At 35.4% G+C, this 21,885-nt stretch overlaps 1 protein-coding gene and 1 pseudogene across 4 annotated transcripts in view; one reads left to right on the plus strand and one right to left on the minus strand.

Moving 5' to 3' along the window:
- VPS13C (vacuolar protein sorting 13 homolog C) overlaps positions 1–21,885 on the plus strand; it is a 175,101-nt gene that overhangs the window by 41,787 nt on the left and 111,429 nt on the right. For all 4 annotated transcript variants that reach the window (XR_013450451.1, XR_013450452.1, XM_078079265.1 and 1 more), the window contains 9 exons: positions 8,412–8,541; positions 9,089–9,183; positions 11,435–11,577; positions 12,394–12,586; positions 14,215–14,329; positions 14,943–15,079; positions 16,016–16,139; positions 18,055–18,172; positions 21,456–21,585. Coding sequence is in view for 2 of the 4 variants with exons in the window: in XM_078079265.1 (XP_077935391.1) it covers positions 8,412–8,541; positions 9,089–9,183; positions 11,435–11,577; positions 12,394–12,586; positions 14,215–14,329; positions 14,943–15,079; positions 16,016–16,139; positions 18,055–18,172; positions 21,456–21,585 (1,185 nt within the window). In the remaining 2 variants the exon portion in view is untranslated. The remainder of the gene's footprint in view (positions 1–8,411; positions 8,542–9,088; positions 9,184–11,434; positions 11,578–12,393; positions 12,587–14,214; positions 14,330–14,942; positions 15,080–16,015; positions 16,140–18,054; positions 18,173–21,455; positions 21,586–21,885) is intronic.
- LOC118521239 (small ribosomal subunit protein eS10 pseudogene) lies at positions 6,396–6,976 on the minus strand (annotated as a pseudogene).

Genomic DNA, 21,885 nt, shown 5'->3' on the forward strand with positions numbered 1-21,885 from the left:
GGGAGTCACCAGAAAACTATCTGAGGGAAAAATGTACCAGGCAGAAAGAATATAGCAAGTTGAAAGGTTTTGAGGTGGGGGCATATCTGGTTCATTCACAGAACTAACAGAGTGGTGAGAGAGAAGAGAGTGGTGGTTAATGAGGTCAGAGCAGTAACATAGTAGAGGAGTGGAAGGGGTGCTTGTGGGAGTTGGGGAGGATGCCAGATTGTAGGGTCTTCTAAATAATTATGTGAATTTGGCTTTTACTCTGAATTTGGGGAGCCATTTTGAGAATGGAATGATATAATCCACTTAAGTTTTAAAATGCACTCTAGCTGCTCTTTTGAAAACAGACTCTAAGAGAGAGAACAAGGGTGAAAATAGGGAGATCAGTTAGGATGCTACTGAAATATTTGAGGTAGAGATAATGGTAGCTTGGCTGAGAGTAGTTGCAATGGAGGTGATGAGAAAGGGTCATATTCTGGATGTTTTTTGAACATGGAGCTAATATTTCCCAACTTATTAGATATGGGTTATAAGAGAGAGAAGTTGGAGATGACTTTAAAGATTTTGGCCTGTTGCAGTTGGAAAGATGCAATTTTCATGAAATGAGATGGGGAAGTCTGGATAGAACGAGCTTGGGTGAGATGGAGAGATCAGGAATCCAGTTTGGGACTTATTAAGTTTTAGCTATATTTTAGACAATGATGTGGAGCTACGGAGTAGGCTGTTAGATACATGAATGTATGGTTTAGAAGAAAAATCTGTGCTAGATATATAAACTTGGGAGGGATCAGTACATAGATGGTATTTAAACCCATGACATTCAGTGAGATCACCTAAGAAATTAGAGTAGCTAGAGAAGTGTTCCAAAGACCCAAAGTATTCTGTTAGAGGTCAGAGAGATGAGAACCAACAAAGGTGACCATGGAGGAGTTGCCAGAGGTGTAGTTGGGGAGCTCTGTGAATGTAATATCCTCAGTCAAGTGAAGAAAGAATTGCAAGCAAGAGGGAGTGGTCAACTGTGACAGATACATGATTGGTCAACTGAGCTGGGGACTGAAAATTGGCTATTAGATTTACCAAAATATGGGGTGTTATAGCCATTATTTTTTCAAATAATTTTTTTCTAAGTAGGCTCCATTTCCAGCATGGAGCCCAACACTGGTCTTGAACTCAGGACCTGAGATCAAGACCTGAGCTGAAATCAAGAGTTGGACACTTAACTGACTGAACCACCCAGGCACCCCTCTTCAAATAATTTTTGATCAAATTTCTTTCTTTTTTCTTTTTTGGACTCTGATTTTGTACCCCCCCCCCACACACACACAGTTGACCCTTGAACAATGTAGGGGTTAGGGACCCCCTGCATAGTAAAAAATCTGCATATAACTTTAGACTCCCCCAAAACTTAACCACTAACAGCCTACTGTTGACCAGAAGCCATACTTATAAATAGTTGATTAAAACATATTTTTATGTTATGTGTATTATATACCATATTCTTATAATAAAGTAAGCTAGTGAAAAAATGTTATTAAAATCATAAGGAAGAGAAAATACATTGACAGTACTATACATATATTTATTGAAAAAAGTCCATGTGTAAGTGCACCTGTGTAATTCAAACATGTGTTCAAATAATTTCTGGTCTAGATTTCTTTCTTCTTTCCTTCCTGGGCTCCAATTTCATACACATACACACAAATGTGTACGTCTATACATATATATGTACATATATACTTAAACGTGAGACCTTTTGATATACCACAAGTTCCTGAGGCTTTGTTTCATTTTCTTCATCAGTCTTTTTACTCTCTGTTCTTTAAATTGTATAATTTCTGTTGATATGCCTTCAAGTTTATACTTTTCTCTTCCATCTCCATTTTATTTTCGAGCCCATCCTAGTTTTTATTTCAGAAAATGTTTTTCAGGTCAAAAACTCCTATCGAGTTCCTTTTTATAGTTTCTGTTTCTCTGCTGAAAATTCCAATCTTTTTAATAATTTCAAGTGTATTTCCCTTTCTATCATGTAACAAAGATAACATTGGTTTTCTGCTGGTTTCACCATATAGGTAATCTGACTATTGACATCTGTTAATTGATTAATTGTCTTTTCCCTTAAAAATGGGCCACATATCCTTTTTTTTTTTTTTTTTTTTTACTGCATGTCAAGTAGACTTGGATTATATCCTAGGCATTGTGAATATTATGTAGTCTCTGGGTCCTTCTTATCTTCTGGAAAATGTTGCTGTTTTGTCTTAGCACACAACCTAGTGAGGCTCTGATCTTTAGTTATGTTTTGCATTCTGTGGATCATGGTTCAAATCTCAATTCCATGTTTTCTGCCTTTGGTATGTTGGTTTAGGTCCATTTTGCACATGAGTAGTACAGGAGTTTGTTGCAGACTTGTGCAGGTGGGTTCATATCTCGGTTCAGGTCTCTAAACCTTTGCTACTTTCATTTAGGTTACTCTTATACATGGGAAGCTTGTGTTAGACTGAAATTCATGCAGGTTCATACACAGAATTAAGAGATAACCCATTCTCTGACTCTTCTCCCTCTAGCGTTTCCTTCATCCCCTCTGGTTTTCACAGACTCCATTTTTCTCATTCCTTGGCCAGACTGGAGTTTCTTTCAGGGGTTCAGCTGCTTGTGCCTCTGCAATGCTCCATGACTGAGGCTTGCCTCAGGGTACAGCCATGTGAAATAGATTTCTCTAGCTGCATGATAAACTCAGTGGCTTAAAGCAATACACATTTATTATCTCAGAGTTTCTGTGGGTCAGAAGTCCAGGTATGGCTTACCTGAGTTCTCTGCTTAAGGTCTCAAAATATTGCCATCAAGATGTTGGCTGGGACTGTGGTTTCATCTGGAGTGTCACTGATGAAGGATCTACTTTTGTTGGCAGATTTTAGCTCCTTGTGCCTGTGGGATGGAGAACTTCAGTTTCTTGCTGGCTGTTGGCCAGAGGCTGTGCTTAGCTCTTAAATTTCATTTCATTTCCTTGCCAGATGGGCCTCCAGACATAGACAGCCCACAACATGGCAGCTTGTTTTTTCAAAGGGAGAGAGAGACTGCAGCAAGACAGCTGGTACAGTTTTCATGCACATAATCACATATATCTCGTCACCTTACCATATTCTGTTGGTTAGAAACAGGCCATAGGTCATGTCCACGCTAAAAGGAAGGAGACTGCTCAAGGGCAAGAATAGGAGGGAAAAGTTATGGGGTGTAGGAGGGTAGGGAGAACATGTGGGGGGAATAAAAAAAACCATGGGAAACTCACTCTGGTGAAGGTCACTTCTCCAAGTTTTGACTCCATTCCTGCATTTGCCTACTTTGCTTTTCAGAGTCTGTTGTAGATGTTTTTTTTTTAAAGATTTTATCTATTTATTTGTCAGAGAGAGAGAGAGCACAAGTAGGGGGAGCAGCAGGCTGAGGGAGAAGCAGACTCCCCACCGAGCAAGGAACCTGACGAGGGACTCGATCCTAGGACCGTGGGATCATGACCTGAGCCGAAGGCAGACGCTTAACCAACTGAGCCACCCAGGCACCCCTGTTGTAGATGATTTTTATATTTTCAGAATTTTTAGTCATCAGCATAAAGGATGGGCTGTAGAGGGCTTATGTCACCATGGAACTGAAAGTTCATTGTTGGATTTAGCAATCAGAAAATCATTTAAAAAGCAATGTTTTTTTCTTTTTTTTTTCAATTCTTTTTTTTTTTTTTAAGATTTTTTATTTATTTATTTCACAGAGAGAGCAAGAGCAGGAACACAAGCAGGGTGAGTGGGAGAGGGAGAAGCAGGCTTCCCGCCAAGCAGGGAGCCCGATGCAGGGCTCGATCCCAGGACCCTGGGATCATGACCTGAGCCGAAGGCAGAGGCTCAACCATCTGAGCCACCCAGGCGCCCCTAAAAAGCAATGTTTATAGAAGAATGTGGGTAGAAACTTGATAGGAATGAGAGAGAGTGGATGTAAGGGGAGAACAGGTAAATGGAGTGGTAACTGGTGGGGAATGTGGAGTCAAGAAAAGGTTTTATAACTTGCTTTTTATTTCTTTTAAAAATTTATTAGTGTTTCATTTTTATGCCAATAGAATAATTTATCCAACATTTTAAATAGCTGAATGGTATTCCATTCTGTGCATATATCAGAATTTGCTTCCCTATTTCCCACTGGTTATATTTAATTATAAATGACACTGCAATGAATAACCTTGTCTACATGCTTTCTCAAACATCTCTTGTTTTTTTTTTGTTTTTTTTTTATTTGACAGAGAGAGACACAGTGAGAGAGGAAACACAAGCAGGGGGATGGGGAGAGGGAGAAGCAGGCTTCCCGCTGAGCAGGGAGCCCGATGTGGGGCTCGATTCCAGGACCCTGGGATCATGACCTGAACCGAAGGCAGATGCTTAATGACTGAGCCACCCAGGCGCCCCACATCTCTTGTTTTCTTAAGGGCAAGTTCCTCAAGGTGCAGTTTTTGGGTCAGGGTGTATGAGTATTTTAGAAGGTATTAGCTACTGCTGGGACTTGTTCCTATGAATTAAAGGAATGATTTGCCAGAGGAACAGATCATTTCAATCCTTCCTAAATTAAGTTGCTTGACTTCCATTGGATGTTCTTTTTAAAAATTTTTTTTGAGAGAGAAAGAATACAAGTGGGGGACGGGGCAGGGGAGAGGCAGAGAGAGAGAGGGAGAGAGAGAGAATCTTAAGCAGGCTCCACACCCAGTGTGGAGCCCAACATGGGGCTCAGTCTCAGGACACTGAGATCATGACCTGAGCTGAAAGCAAGAGTTGGACACTTAACTGATGCCCCTAATTGGGTGTTCTTAATACCAGTTACCAGTTGCTTAAAAATTGACAAAAGAGGATTTATTATTGGATGCTATAGACAAAGGGATGGATATACATGAAGAAAAGATACTTAGATTCATCCAAGGCTGAAGTTTTTTTACTGTAAAGGAAAATCCACAGGGTCACAGAATTTAAAAGACAGGCAGGAATTGACTGGAGTTATTTGCCATATACTTTTAGCTGAACTAGGAAGGAAGTGAAGACAACAGAGATGGTATTAACGTGAAACAATTCTGTATCTCTCTTTTTATTAGGTCATATATATTTTAAAATTTATTTTTGGTCTCATATAGATATATTTTACTTTGAAATAATTATAGATTCATAGGAAGTAAAGCAGAGATAACTCACAGAGGTCCTTGTGTACCCTCCCCTCAGTTTCCCCTAATGGTTATATCTGACATAATTATAATATTAAAACCAAGGATTAGACGCTGGTACATTGTGTGTGTATAGTTGTAGATCAGCTCTCATTTTTAAATGTATTTTTTAAGTGATAATTGTCAACATATAGGAAAGTCTTTTTTCCAGTATTTTTTATTTTGTTGCTTTATTTTCTTCATAGTTATTCTCACTGAAATTAGTATTTTTATTTGTGTGCTTTCTAATTAATTCACTTCTGTCTTTTCTCTTTATAAAGTCTTTTAAAATTTTTCAATTTATTTTAAAATCTCTCAAAGTCTGTGACATGCTGATCAAAGATTTACAAAGCTTTACAGATATTTCAGTGCTAATAGTGGCTTTATCTTTTAAAATATTTAAAAAATTTTTTATTTTATTTTATTATGTTATGTTAGTTGCCATATAGTACATCATTAGTTTTTGATGTAGTGTTCCATGATTCATTGTTTGCATATAACACTTTTTAGGGATTTAAATAGAGATTTGGGAGGGGGAAAGTTGAATGTTGCATTGGTCACTACATTACCTTAATGTCTCTTATCAACATTATTTTTTAAATTCCTCAATGATTAACTTAATTTATTTTTCAAAGTAAAAATGTTTCCCTTAAAGTTTAAAAATATATGTTGTGTATTACCAAAAAGTAAATTTTTTATGTGTGGTAAAAAAGATGGTAACAAAAAAATTTAGTGCTTGCTCTTTTAAAATCATCAGTTTAGGGGCACCCGCCCCCCGTGGCTCAGTTGGTTAAACGTTGGATCTTGATCTCAGGGTTGTGAGTTCAAGCCCCAGGCTGTGTGTGCTCCATGCTGGGGGTGGAGCCTACTTAAAAAAATTTTTTAAAAATTCTTTTAATTTTTAAAATGTTTAAAAAACCTCTTAACTAAACCTAGAATTCTCTTTTTAAAAGTAGGCTCCACGCCCAGCGTGGATCACTGCCTGGGGCTTGAACTCACAACCCTGAGAGCAAGACCTGGGCTGGTATCAAGATCCAATGCTTAACCAACTGAGCTACCAGGGTGCCCCAACATTTTTTGTTTTAAGTAATCTCTATGCCCAATGTGGGGCTTAAACTCATGACCCTGATATCAAGAGTCGCATGTTCTACCCATTGAGCCACCAGGCACCCCAGTTTAGTTAAAAAGATTTTTTTTTTTAAATTTTTTTGTGGCTACAAATTTATTCAACACAAAACATCTCCAACTTTACTGAGGTGGCTGACCACGTCCACGACCAAATCTGCCTCTAAACTGGAACTCAGTTGCTGACCCAGCCCCGGCCTCATCTTTCTTGTCAGCACCAGGGGACACAGCGCTTCGTCTGTAGGTGTCTCTGTGAGCTTCCACTCATGTGAGTCTTGAAGGTCGCTCTCCCTCCAGACCTTTGGGCCGTGGTTGGCCAGTCTCAGGGCGGCTGCGGCTCAGAGTGGCAGGCACAATCTTGGGGGGCAGGTGGAGGTGATCATGGAGATACTGGATGCCCTTGTTGGTAAGGTACCAGTAGAAATGTCTCCAGGCAAACTGTTCCTTTACGTAGCCTCGTGATTTGAGAGACTGCATGGCCTTCATGACATGAAGGTTGGGCACATTCTTGTCTGCCAGCTCAGGGTGTTTGGGCATGTGGACATCCTTCGTGGCCACCATCACTCCCTCCTTGAAAAGGAGTTCATAAATGGCAATTTGGTTCTTCTTGGGCATCAACATCTCAGCGGCTGCTACATCCGGGGCCGGGGCTCAGTTAAAAAGATTTTAATAAAATATCAAACACTGCACAGCTGTTCCTGTATTTAGATTTATAGAGAACTGTTCATAAATCCATCTGTTTATTAAGTCCAGTATGTAAGACAGGTTTAAGCTTGCAGGCTCTGGTTGCATTTTCCCTAAAAGAATTGTTGATAGACTCTTTAAAGCTTAAAAACCCAGATGATACACATTTAATTGGGTGCCTTTTCTGAAATAGCTCAGTTTCATCTACTCCCTGCTTGATGATCTCCACTGTTGTTGAGGAAACTCTTAGGTAGTTATCTTGTTGGTTCTGAATCCTGCTGCACATTAGGATCCATAGGGAATTTTTTAAAAAAATGGTGCCTAGAGTCCATTTCTCAGGATTTGATTAATTGTATGTGGTGGGGCTTGGGCATTGCTGTTGTTTTTTGCTTTTGTTTTTGTTAAAGCTTCCTGATGATTCTTAAGTGCATTAAGGATTGAACACCACTGAGCTATGATATCCACAGTAGCTGATTTGTCATTCACTTTCAGTTTGCAAATTCAAACAGGGCCTGAACATATGCACTTCTCTCTCTTTTGTACATGCTCTCTTTTGTACTCTCTTCCTCAAATAAATAAATAATATCTTTAAAAATAAATAAATAAAAATAAAGAGAACTTACTTAACTTGGTTTAGACTTCTCTTTACTAATTCAACTTTTTTTCAACTTCTCTTTTGGAGTATTTCACCTTTTGTTACACAGGGAGGCTTGCAATAGGTTACCAATTTACTACTAATTTAAAATACTATAAATTTTAAGTGGGAAAATTATTAAAGTTTACTTACTCAGGGAGTGAGAAGATAGAGTCTAAATTATTTATCCCCTTTATTCTATTTATTCTCTGTTTTCTGCTTTTTAGTTATTCATCTATATTTTAGTATTTCAAGGAGTTGCAGAAAATCAAGCCAGGATTTATTGAGAAGAGAATGAAATGAGATTTAAGGACTATCTGTTTTTATTTATATTCGACCCCTCTCCCATGTCCATAGTTAGCAAACCAGTAATGTATATGAATTCTGAAATATGATTGTTTTAAACTAATACTTCTGAGTGTGGAAGCATCTCCTTTATAGAGAACTTTTCATTTTATAAATCTGCAGTCTTAGTGGCTGTTAACTTAAATATTTGGAAGACATATTGCTCAAAAAAATTCACTTGAATATTTCTGTTAAAATGCAGCATCATCAAAATTTGATCAGTAGGTGTGTAAAGTAAATTAACGGTGGAACTATATTAACCAAATCATGTTGAACACCATTTCAGAAGGTTCTCTTGACCGTTTTTAACCTAATGTCGTGTTAAAATAATTAACCATTGTTCTTACCTGGCTATACCTGAAAATGAAGAGGGCATTTACTCTTTAATTAAATTTAATAAAAATGTTTACTTTTCAGGTGATTCGATCTGGGCAAAAATTAAGGAAAAAGTCTACTGACACAAGCGAGAAACGTGGAGGCTGGTTTAGTGGGTTTTGGGGTAAGAAGGAGTCTAAGAAAAAAGATGAAGAATCTTTGATTCCTGAAAGTAAGTTCCAAGTCAGATAATTTGTTGTACACTGATAAGTAAAAAATACATAAATTCTATTTTAGCCAGTTAGTGGACTTTTACGTTTATTATAAGCAAATTAGTGTAAAGGTATAAGCAAATACTTCAGGCTGGAACATGTCTGGGTTTATCTAACTAAATTAAAATTTTGATATTTTTGAGGAAATTATTTGTGTGAAATTTTATAAGTTTGAATTCAGAAGCGTCAACATCTGCCATTTCTTATTGTTACTTTTTACATGAATATCAGAAGTTTCACTTAATTTTTAACCTACTTAGGGAATTCTAAAATTCTTATATGAGACCAGAATTCCCTTAATGGTGTCTCTTTGCCTTTTCTTGACATAAGCAAGCAAATGCATGATGTTTGTTTTAAGTAGGCACAGTAGTATATTAGAGGGAATTACCCGGCTGCTTTTGCTTTTAGCATTGATTTTAGAGCACTTGTTAGTTTGGTTTGATTGTTTTTATTGTATCTGTAAAACTGAAGCAATTGATTTCTTAAAATACTGTCCTTTCTTTGTAGCTATTGATGACATTATGACTCCAGAGGAAAAAGATAAGCTCTTCACTGCTATTGGTTATAGTGAGAGCTCCCACAACTTGGCTTTACCCAAGCAGGTAATTATTTTTTAGGTGGTTTAAGAAGTATTTTATTTCATTTTACTGTATTATGTTGAATTGGATTAAATGAGTTATTGATTTTTATAAAAATGTTATCATTTGTTTCTTCTCACAAGAGTGTGTGAGAAGAATTGGAGTAAATTCTTTTTTAAATGTTTGATAGAATTTACCAGTGACATTATCTGGTCCTGAGGTTTTCTTTGTCGGGAGGTTTCTGATTATTGACTCAATCACCTACTCATTATTGGTCTGTTCACATTTTCTATTTCTTCATGATTCAGTCTTGGTGGATTGTACATTTCTAGAAATTTATCCATTTTTTTCTAGGTTGTCTAATTTGTTGGTATATAAGTGTTCATAGTAGTCTCTTATGATCTTTTGTATTTCTGTATATGAGTTGTAATATCTCCTCTATTACTTATAATTTTATTCACATGTGTCATCTTTTTTTCCTTGCTTAGTCTAGCTAAAGGTTTGACAGTTTTGTTTTTAAAGAACCAACTTTTGGTTTTATTAATCTTTTCTATTGTTTTTTTATTCTCTATTTCATTTATTTCTTCTCTAATTTTTATAATTTCCTTTCTTCTTCTAACTTTGGGCTTTGGGATGCCTGGGAGGCTCAGTTGGTTAAGCTTCTGCCTTTGGCTCAGGTCCTGGGATCGAGTCCCGCATCGGGCTCCTTGCTCGGTGGGGAGCCTGCTTCTCCCTCTGCCTGCCACTCCCCTGCTTGTGCTCTCCCTCTCTCTCTGAAAAGTAAATAAATAAAATCCTTAACTTTGGCCTTAGTTTGTTCTTCTTTTTCTAGTTCCTTGCGGTGTAAAGTTAAGTTGTTTATTTGAGATCCTTCTTTTTTCTTGTATGAATTTATCACTATAAACTTCCCTATTAGAAGGAAGATGCTTCTGCTGCATCCCATAAGTTTTGATGTATTCAGTTTCCATTTTTGTTTATCTGATGCTATTTTTTTATTTTCCTTTTGATCTATTCTTTGATACAGTGGTTGTTCAGGGGTGTGTTGTTTAATTTCCACATATTAGTGAATTTTGTAGCTTTCCTCTTATTAAGATCTTATTCCATTGTGGTTGGGAAAGATACTTGATATAATTGATACCTTCTTGAATTTTTTGAGACTTGTTTCATTGCCTAATATATGATCTATCCTAGGAAATATTCCTGTGGGCTTGAGAAGAATGTTTATTCTGCTGCTGTTGAGTGGAATGTTTTGTGCATGTCTGTTAGATCCCTTTGGCTTACAGTGTTTAAATCCACTGTTTCTTTATGATTCTCTGTTAGGATGAGCTATCTGTTGTTGAGAGTGGGTTATTGAAGTCCCCAACTATTGCCATTTATTTCTCTTTTTAGTTCTATTAGTATTTACTTTATGTATTTAGGTACTGTAATGTTGGGTGCATAAGTTTTTACAAATCTTATGTTTTCTTGATTGACTGATCTCTTTATCATTATATAATGACCTTCTTGTCTCTTTTGACAACATTTAACTTAAAGTTTATTTTCTTCTGATATAAATATAGCTACCCTTTTTGAGGGGAGTTACTATTTGCTTGAAGTATCTTTTTCCATTCCTTCACTTTTAGTCAATGTGTGTCCTTAAAGCTAAAGTGAATGTCTTTCTTGTAGGCAGCATATCATTGGATCTTATTTTTTTAAAAATCCATTCTGCCATTCTTTATCTTTTTATTGGAAAATTTAATCTCCTTACTTTTAAAGTAATTATTTAGGTAAGGACTTACTGTTGCCATTTTGTTAATTGTTTTCTGTTTTATGAATCTTCCTCTCTTAATGTCTTCCTTTAAGGTTTGATGAGAATCAACTCCCTGCTTCTCTGTCCTACCTCGTTTTGACCTATCTATTTTTTGGTCAGGATTTTTTTTTTCTCAGTGTTTTTTTAACCCTTCCAAGACATCAAGCAGATGTTCTCTATATTTTGTCCAGTTTTTGAGCCAGAGGATTGGTCTGAATTAGTTTGCTTTAGTGAAAGTTGATGAATTGAGTCTTTATATGACAAAATATTTTATCAAGTTTCATTTTTATTATCTCAAACTAGGAGAAATGAATTTTGGATCTCTTGTAGTTGTCCTTTTTGAACAATTTTGTAATTTTGTGTTGAAGTTTCTAATGTTCTTTTTGAACATTTAGATCACCTTATAATTCAACAAATTTAAATAAGAAATTATTAAAGAAAGTAATAATTAAACTGTAACAATTTTCATTCATTCTTTTTGTTTAGTATGTTGCCCATATAATGACACTGAGACTAGTGAGCACCTCTATCACATTAAGAGAAAACAAAAATATCCCAGAAATACTGAAAATTCAGATAATTGGCCTGGGCACCCAAGTATCTCAGCGACCAGGAGCACAAGCACTTAAGTAAGTTTTAAAAAGCTTATTATTTCAGTTTTTATTTCTAGATATGACTTGGCCAAAAAATAGTGTTATTTAGCATTAAACAACTTCTTTAGTTTCTTTTCCTTTTGTGTGTCAGATGGTCTTTTTATATTTGAATTTGTTTTGTTACAAAGCTATATGAGGAGTTCATCATTTACTCTACCCTCTGTTCTTTCCTTCGCAAAAATTTATTGGATACTGTTAAATTTATCAGTTTGATACTATGAAGGCTAGCATAGGAACATTAAGTTTCTGTTTTTAAGAAGTTTATGCTGTACATGTTAAGAGAGGATAACCAAAAAGTTAATGATATAAGAACTATATAACATATTAGCTGTAGGTGAGAAGATGCTGTAAAGTGAAATCCTTGAGGTTAATGCTACACAAGCTCAGTTGCAGAGGAGAATAACTTGGGCTAGAAGAATTGGGATTTAGGGTAGCTGAGTAGAAAGAAGCAGGGATGAGGGTGTTTTCAGGTGACATGAAATAGAGGGTTGAGTTCCCTGAGTGAAGTGTAGCTTACGTTCATGTAACAGTGATCATCGGAACTTCTGTAGTGTTCAGGAGTTGGCCAAAGTGGGTTTCTCATGCGGATGAGAAGTTAAGAGCCAAAAACCAAAACAAAACCCCAGATTGTATGGGTAATTAAATGCCAGGCCAAGGAGTTTGGACTTTACCTCGGGTAATAGGTGTAGTACTGGCTCTCAAAGGAGTTTTTTTAAAAGGAAAATTTATATTTTAACCCATTATGTTACACAGCATCTTAATTATATTATTTATTTACTCACTGGATTGTAGGGTGGAAGCAAAATTAGAACATTGGTACATAACAGGTCTGAAACAGCAGGGTGTTGTACCGTCACTCGTGGCTTCCATTGGCGATACTACCTCATCCTTGCTTAAAATCGAGTTTGAAACCAACCCAGAGAATAGCACGGCTGACCAGACTCTGATTGTTCAGTCTCAGCCTGTGGAGGTCATCTACGATGCTGTAAGTGCAAGGAGAAAGTCAATCTTTATTAAACCCATCTTATACTTCTGACATATGGTGTTCTTATTTTTCCTCTTTTATACCTAACATTTATTTACTTAGCAACTAAGTTTACTAACACTTTTTTCTTGTTTTAAAAGCAGTACATGCGTACCAGTTAATTTTACTTTTTCGTATGCTGCCATTTTTTTTTCTACTGTACTTATCTATGCTTATGTTAAAGTAAAAAAAAAAATCTAATATACTATTCAAAAAGTCTGTGTTGGAGTGCCTGGGTGGTTCAGTCGGTTAAGCGTCTGCCTTCAGCTCAGGTCATGATCCAGGGTCCTGGGATTGAGCCCTGCCCTGGGCTTCTTGCTCAGCGGGGAGTCTGTTTCTCCATCTCCCTCTGCCTACCGCCCCCCACTTGTGTGTGCACATGTGTGCACATTCTCTCTCTCAAATAAATAAAATCTTTTTTTAAAAAAGTCTGTTTATTGTACCAACTACTCCCAAATAGTTATACACTGACTTCCTGTTCCAGTTCAGTTTTGCTTATTTTCCCTTTCCTCTAAATATCTGGACCAATTCAAATTGCTTTAGGAGTAATAAAAGAATTTTAAATATTGTTCATATGAAAAAAAAGCATTGACATTTAGATGTCATTGAAAATGCTGGCTCAAGTTCTGTATCTATGGTTCCATCTTTTATTCAAATGCTCTTAACTCATCTCAGGCTAGCCAACAGGATCACTAGTCATTGTATCTTTGTAAGTTCGTCCTACTCTGTTGTTGAGAACCGTGACTTTTTTTTTTTTACTTCACAGTTTAGAAGTGTAGTCACAGGCAGGGTTTAATTTAATTTTTTAAATTAAAAAAAATTTAAATTGTGGTAAAATACATAAAATTTACCATCTTGGCAATTTTTAAGTGTATAGTTTAGTAGTAATGTCCATTGCTATATCAACATGACACCTTAGAACATACAAAGTCACCTTAATGACATGCACACATTTGTTGCTTCTCTAGTAAGCTTACTTGGGCTATTCCTTTTTTTAGATTTTTTTTTTTTTCCACGAGAGAGAGAGATGCAATAGGGCAGAGTATCTTTGGAGGTATCTCCTAGGTTTGGAGCCACAATTGTTTAGAATTAAACTGAAACTTTATTTTATTTTATTTTTTTCAGACTAAAACACATTTTATTGTCTTTGTCAGAAACTGTGAAACGTACATTTTTTTAGCAGGTACTAATTGTACCAATGAGATTTGTCCAAACCACTCTCATCTGGGATGTGGTTAATTCTTTTTTTTTTTTTTTTAATTTTTATTGTTATGTTAATCCCCATACATTACATCATTAGTTTTAGATATAGTGTTCCATGATTCATTGTTTGTGCATAACACCCAGTGCTCCATGCAGAACGTGCCCTCCTCAATACCCATCACCAGGCTAACCCATCCTCCCACCCCCCTCCCCTCTAGAACCCTCAGTTTGTTTTTCAGAGTCCATCGTCTCTCATGGTTCTTCTCCCCCTGCGATTTCGCCCCCTTCATTCTTCCCCTCCTGCTACTAGAATTAAACTGAAACTTTAAAATTTATAATATGGAAGTACTGTGTAGAGCTTGCTTATATTTTAAATTATTTTACAGAAAACCATCAATGCAGTGGTTGAATTCTTTCAATCAAATAAAGGATTAAATCTTGAACAAATAACATCAGCTACATTAATGAAGCTGGAAGAAATTAAAGAGAGAACAGCTACGGGTAAAGAATTTATCTGCATAAACATCAATGAAACTCAAAATTTTGTCTATTCTAATGAAAACTTTGTGTGTAACTCTGGTTCTAAACATAAATACTTTTATACAGCATGGTCTCTAAACTCAAGCCAAGTACTTTATGTGGTTGCTTAACTAAAGAAATGATGAATTTTGGGGCACCTGGATGGCTCAGTCTTTAAGCGTCTGCCTTCGGCTCAGGTCATGATCCCAGGGTCCTGGGATCGGGCTCCCTGCTCGGCAGGAAGCCTGCTTCTCCCTTTCCCACTCCCCCTACTCTGGCTGTGTAGGGGCTTCCCTCTCTGGCTGTGTCTCTCTCTGTCAAATAAATAATTAAAAAAAATGTTTAAAAAAAGAAATGATGAATTTTTCTCTCTCTGGATAAAATACTAGCTATGTTGGGTTTACTGTACAGTGTAATGATATGATTGTCTCCCATTGACCATATGCAGTTTCACCTTAGATGCTTAATTTTGAGGATAGTCTGTGAGAACTGATGCTCCTCCATAATACTTTTCAAGTGATACTCGTATTCTCATTGTTAATAATATAATTACGTATGTCAACTTGACCATCTAATCTTTTATTATTTCTTTTAGGACTTACACACATTATTGAAACTCGAAAAGTCCTTGATTTAAGGATAAATCTGAAGCCTTCTTATCTAATACTTCCACAGACAGGTTTCCACCATGAAAAGTCAGATCTTCTCATTGTAGACTTTGGTACATTTCAGGTAGGTGTATATCCATTTCTTCCTGCCCATTTTTGCTCAGGTTGGAAGCTAGCTATCTGACAGTTTGCTGGTTTTCCCTCAGAGTTTACTTAAATTAAACTTAGACTTATTTCTTCTTAGTATTTTGTCAAGCCTAGCTTAGATTGAGTATTTTATGTATATTTTATGGCTATTAAAAAAAACATGGAAAACCCCTAAAATTTTCTGTAATGGTAGATGATTTAATATTGAGGACTGGATTACTGCTGTATTTTTCTAGTTGTAGAGAAGTACTAGATTTCCAGAGTTTAATTACACAGTGTTATTTGTTAATTTACTTATTTTGACAATAGGAAATTATACACATATTAATATACTTGTTATACCACTGTCAGCAATTAAATTGAGTAAGAGAACGCTAAGGTTTTGGGTGTCGAACCCATTAGAAATCCAAGCATCTGAGAAAAAGTGAAGATTTCAGAAAATACAGTCCCGAATGGATCCTTGCTTCCTTTGGGAAGAGGGAAAAGGAAATGGAGGTTGAAGCTGAATTCTAATGGCCTGTTTATTCAGGTGATGTAATGAGAAGAAGAAGGAACAAAACCTGTGATTTCATGGTGAAGAGGTTAGGTTGTAGGGGTGCTGAGCCATGAGTTGCAATAACTGCTGAGAGCCAGGAAGAGTTGCATGTCTAGACAGGTTCTTTGAGGTAGACAGCTGTGTAACTGATCTTCTAATTAATACAAATATGCTGAGTACCTAGTACCCAAACATATTAAAGAGGTATACTGAAATATTATATTCCTAATAAAATACTTGCAAGAAATTGTCAGAAAATTAAGCAGAATGTGAACTCACTAAGGACAGTGTTTTCATTTTAGTTAGGTTTTAAGAAAACACAACAAAAATATTAATATATTTTTCTGTTAAGAAAATTGAAGTTTTTGTCCATTTTAGCTTAACAGTAAAGATCAAGGTTTGCAGAAGACTAATAATTCATCTCTGGAAGAAATAATGGATAAAGCATATGACAAGTTTGATGTTGAAATAAAAAGTGTGCAGTTACTCTTTGCAAGAGCAGGTAAGCTTTTGCTCAGTTTTTAGGATCTTGAAATTATGTTGAATAGCTTAGGTAAATATGTGTGCATGTATATCAACCGTGACAATGTTTTGAACACATATCCTGTTGGTCACTTAAGAAAACCAAATCGGAGCCCATCAGTGCAAATCATTGCCACAGGTAGAAATAGAGATAAAAATATGCCTATTCATCTTCAGGTACTTAGCACCGTTTGAATCTAGGTCCAGTCATTGCCTATTTGTTGTGATGTGACTATGAAACTGCCCAGAACACAAAAATAGAAGTTGCCATTGGCTTAAGTTTTTCTTTCTCAGTGCTTTTGGGATGTCTCAATGTTGTCTTCCCTTGCTACTTTATTTTTAAATATTTTGACTTTACTAGCCTAGTCATTATTTCAGTAGTATTACAATCTACTTTTGTAGATATCTGACAAGTATGGATATAGTCTTAAAACCCTAAAGGTAGTTAATTATTTTCCAGAAGTTATGGTGTTTTCTACTGCTTAAGTAAAGAACACTGGTTCTCCATACTTGTTTAATTTCTAAAAGCAATAATTATTTGCTAAATATCCTTGAATTTAGCACTTTGTGGTAGGTCATTGGAAGAAAGAAAGTAACTCTGTGTGCAGAGTGTATACTCTAGTAGGAATGAAGAGATTTATTAAAATGTAAATACATAATGTTTTATGTATTAATTCCTTGGAGGGAAGTACTTTTACACAGACCATTTTACACAGACCATTAAAACTGCCTTTTCTTTCATATGTACTTAATAATAATTGTTTGAGTTATAAGTGATAAAAGATGTTCAGTGATTGCCATCACTTAAGATCTGTGTAGGATTCTGTTGGAAAGTCTGACTCTGGAACTTTTTTTTTTTTGGAGAAAAGTGATTATTACACTTTTTTATCATAAAATCTTACTTAATAAAACTCATTTTTGTTTTAGAATTATGTGCTAAACTAGTGTAATTTCTCTAAGGAACCCCAGAAACCTCTTTTTTTCCTCTGTCATTTTCTTTTTTTTTTTTTCCTTTTTTCACTGCAACCACCTACCTTGATCACTAATTCCAGAATTAGGGCAATAAAATCCTGTTTTTTTTTTCCTATTTGCTTTAAAATGCAAGATGTTATATGAACATCCTCCAAATAAATATTTACAATTATTTTTATATCACAGTCTTTGACTCCTGTTGGTCTTATTTTATTTATTTTTTGTTTTTGTATCATTGTTTATTTTAATCTGTTATAGGCCATTTTGATTGTTCTGTCCCCCCATCACATATGCACTAATGCTTATAAACATATTTGTATATAAAACTATTTCTTTCCCACTGATTTTTTCCTTTATGTTTTTATTCCCCACAGTAGACTATCCTTTATCAGTACTTGTGGATCACTTCATAGTCTTTAGATACATAAGCCAGATTGATAGCCTAGACATGATAGACCTAGGATGAGGATAAAGAATGTCAAATGGAGTTAGAGTAGACATGTGAAAAAATAAACACTGAAATTCCTTGTCATTAATAACCCTCATTTTTAGAGCATGGGTGAATTTTAATTTTTTTCTCTGATGTGGACTGTATAATTTATTATAGCAAAGTATTTTAGTATTCATACAGCAGTAATAATCCAATGAGAATTGTTTAGTAATTAAGTGGGGAAAAGTGCCCACTTATTATGAACTGTTACTGCTAACTAGAAAACATTTTGAAATAAACAGTTACGTTATTAACTGTCAATCTTATTTTATTTTTTTTGTCAATCTTATTTTAAAAAATAAAGGTCATTTAACATATGCTGAAAGAAGTAAAAATTAGTATTTATTGAATACGTTTGCTGTTTTCTATTAAGTTAGAGTAATTTTTCACAGAACATCTGGAAAACTAGTTTAATTTTAAAATTTTTTTAAAGAGGAAAACTGGAAAACGTGTCGATTTCAGCATCCATCAACTATGCATATATTGCAACCCATGGATATTCATGTTGAGTTGGCCAAGGCAATGGTAGAAAAAGACATTAGAATGGCCAGGTAATGTATTTCTTTTATATTCTAAAATTAACAAGGCGAAATGTATCTGTATCAGTTACTGGATTTTATTTATTTATTTATTTATTTATTTATTTATTATGTTATGTTAATCACCATACATTACATCATTAGTTTTTGATGTAGTGTTCCATGATTCATTGTTTGCGTATAACACCCAGTGCTCCATTCAGTATGTGCCTTCTTTAATACCCATCACCAGGCTAACCCATCCCCCCACCCCCCTCTCCTCTAGAACCCTCAGTTTGTTTCTCAGAGTCCATAGTCTCTCATGGTTCGTCTCCCCCTCTGATTAAAGAACTAGATTTGTGAAAGACAGAAAAAATGATTATCTTATAGCAGAAACACATTTTTAAGAAAATGTTTATTTGAATTATGATGTATCTCTTCTCTTATTTCAGAAGTATTTGGAATTTTATAATGTGTAAAAGTTGGTTATCCGTGTTTTTGAATGGATCAAATCCAACAATTCAATATCAATAAAATAAAATCTTCAAAAATCAGTGATGTGGATGGAGCTAGAGATTGCTACACTAAGCAAAATAAGTCAGAGAAAGACAAATACCATATGATTTCACTCATATGTGGAATTTAAGAAACAGAACAGATGAATGTGGGGGGGGGAGGAAAAGAGAGGCAAACCAGAAAACAGACTCAACTATAGAGAACTGAGAGATGCTGGAGTTGGAGGTAGGTGGGGTAGATGGGTTAAATGGGTGACAGATATTAAGGAGGGCACTTGTTGTGAAGAGCACTGGATGTTGTATGTAAGTGATAATCACTAAATTCTATTCCTGAAACTAATATTACACTGTATGTTAACTAACTGGAATTTAAATAAAAACTTGAAACTAGGGGAAAAAAATAGAGGCTCTTTTGATAATGAAACCACATAAAATCTTGAGAATAATTCAAGGGAATGAGAAGTAGGAACTGAATTTTGAATTTAAGGAGATAATTATGAAATATTTATGCTGCCTTCTTAAAAACAGCCTTACTGAAATATTATTGATATTCAGTAAGCTACATCTAATTAAAGCATACAATTTGATAAGTTTTGACATGTATATCAGTAAGCTACATCTAATTAAAGCGTACAATTTGATAAGTTTTGACATACGTATATATCTATGAAACCATCACTATAGTCAAGATAATGAACACATCCATCATCCCCCCAGAGTCCTTGTGTCCTTTTATACAGTTGGCCCTTGAACAGTGCAAGGGTTAGAGGCACTAGCCCCCATCCCAGTCCCACACTCGCTCTTTTGAAAATCCATGTATAACTTTTGATTTCCCCTAAACTTAACTACTAAAAGCCTACCTTTAACTGGAAGCCTTACCGATAATATTAGCAGTTAATTAACACATATTTTGTGTATGTGTTATATCCTCTGTTTTTACAATAAAGCTAGAGAAAAGAAAATATTATGAAGAAAATCATAAGGGAGAGAAAATACAATTACAGTACTTCATCGTATTTATTGAAAAAAAATCCGCATTTAAGTAGACCCGTGGAGTTCAAACCCAAGTTGTTCAAGGGTCAACATCTCTATTTGTGAGGGATATTTGTGCTTTCATTGTTTTTGTATCAGCATATCAGGGTAATGTTGGCCTCATGGAGTGAGTTTTTTGGAGGAAGTTGTGTAGAATTATTTCTTCTCTATATGTTTGGTGGAGTTCATTTAGTGAAGCCATCTGGACTTGAGTTTTGTTTTTTGGGGGAGAGTTTTTAACTGCAAATTCAGTATATTTCATAGATAGAGGGCTATTCAGATTTTTTTGAGTGATCTTTGGTAGTTTGTCTTTTAAGGAAGGAATCTGTCCATCTGAGTTTTTGAGTTTATTGTCATAAGATTGTTCATATATTATTATATTGCCTTTTTAATACATAGAGAATTTGTAGTGATGCTATATCTCTCTCTCTGCTGATGTTAGTAGTTTGTGCCTTTTCTCTTTTTTTCCTGATCAATTTATCAGTTTTGTTGATCATCTTCTGAAAGAATCAGCTTTTGGCTTCAATTATTTTCTCTATTGTCCTTCCGTTTTTTATTTCATTGATTTCCACTCTCATGTTTGTTACTGCTTTTTCCCCTTCTGCTTCCTTTGGGTTTCATTTATTTCATTTTCCTAGTTCTTTAAGGTGGAAGTTGAAAACACTGATTTAAGAACTTCTTTTCTACTATAGGCATTGAATGTTGTATATTTCTCTTGAAATACTCCTTTACTGTACCCCTCATATTTTGAAATTCTTAAGTCAGTAGGCTGGGGTATTCCTAGGTCTTCCTTCATTTGTTTTCCGTTTTTCATCTGTCTTTTGTTGACTAATGTCCAATGTCTTTTAAACCATTGTTTCATGTATTTTGTCCAACTTTGTAGTTATTTTGGGTGGGAGGGTTCATCCAGTCCCTCTATTTGAGATGCCTTTAGTTTCACAAATAATAAAGAAGCATCTTTACATATTTATGGTGCTTTCAACTTACAGAGTACTTTTATAGAATGTTCAGTATCTTGAGACAGGAATAGCCAACCGGCCTCTTTTCATTTGTGCCTTATACAGAATATCATTCTTCATATAATCATTAGGCAGCTGTCAACTTGAGCTGCTCACGTTGGCAAGTCAAAGATAAGCAGTAACTGGAAAGAACTTCCTGAGCAGCAAACAGCTGCCACAAAGCTATTGAGACAGATAAACCGAGGCAGTTATGCTGAGTAGGGAAGCCGAGTAGAAGCAGGGCCCAAAAGTAAGCAACTAATGAAAGCATAGCAGTGATTCAGCAGTGGGTAAAACAGATGTCCTCAGGGTGCATATATTTTAATCAGGAGACATAAAATAAGCAAATATATATGATATGTCAGGTGCTGACAAGTATTAGAAACGGAAATAAAGCAAGGCAAGGGGATAGAGAGTGATGGAGTAGATACTCTTAGATATGTGTAATATAAAATCTTTGATGCCAGGAAATAGTTAAAGCATGTATAGTGGTTTTAAAAATTAGACATTGTGTTTGAAAATATGTTCATAAAAATCAGTTAACTTTAAAAGGTTTGGCTGCTGAAGAGGGATACATTAAAATTATCTGGAAACTTGGCTTACGCAGAACCTCTCATTCTCTGACAATGTTGACTGAATGAGGCATTAGTTAGATTAAAACATGTCCAGAGTCACTTTGACTCCACAGTGTAGTCTCAAATCCATTCCCCCCCTCCCCCATAATAGAGAGAAGCTGGACCTTAAAACCTTACAGTTGAATTGTATTTTTAGATTGAAAGTATCTGGAGGACTTCCGTTGGTGCATGTGAGGATTTCTGACCAGAAGATGAAAGATGTGCTATGTTTGATTAACAGTATACCCTTGCCACAGAAATCCTCTGCACAGTCTCCAGAGAGACAGGTAAATGGATATAATAAAAATGCTGCATCTTTACATATCTGTATATGGTGAGGTTTTTTCATCTTTCTTTGAGCTAATTTGTTTTTGAATATTTTTTAGGGCCAGTTTCATTTATTTGATACACTTCTGAAGTTTAATGTTGTTGATTCTATACAAAAGTGCATATGGCATTGAATAGGTAAATTTTGAAGCCTGTTTTCACTACTGTTTAGAGTGGTGGTAGGAAGTCAGCTTTTAGAGAACAAAGGGAACAAAAAGACATAAATGAAAGGAAAAAAATGTTTTACAAATTTATGAAAT

This window comes from Halichoerus grypus, chromosome 8 (assembly GCF_964656455.1).
Source record: "Halichoerus grypus chromosome 8, mHalGry1.hap1.1, whole genome shotgun sequence".
Classification (NCBI taxonomy): Eukaryota; Metazoa; Chordata; class Mammalia; order Carnivora; family Phocidae; genus Halichoerus; species Halichoerus grypus.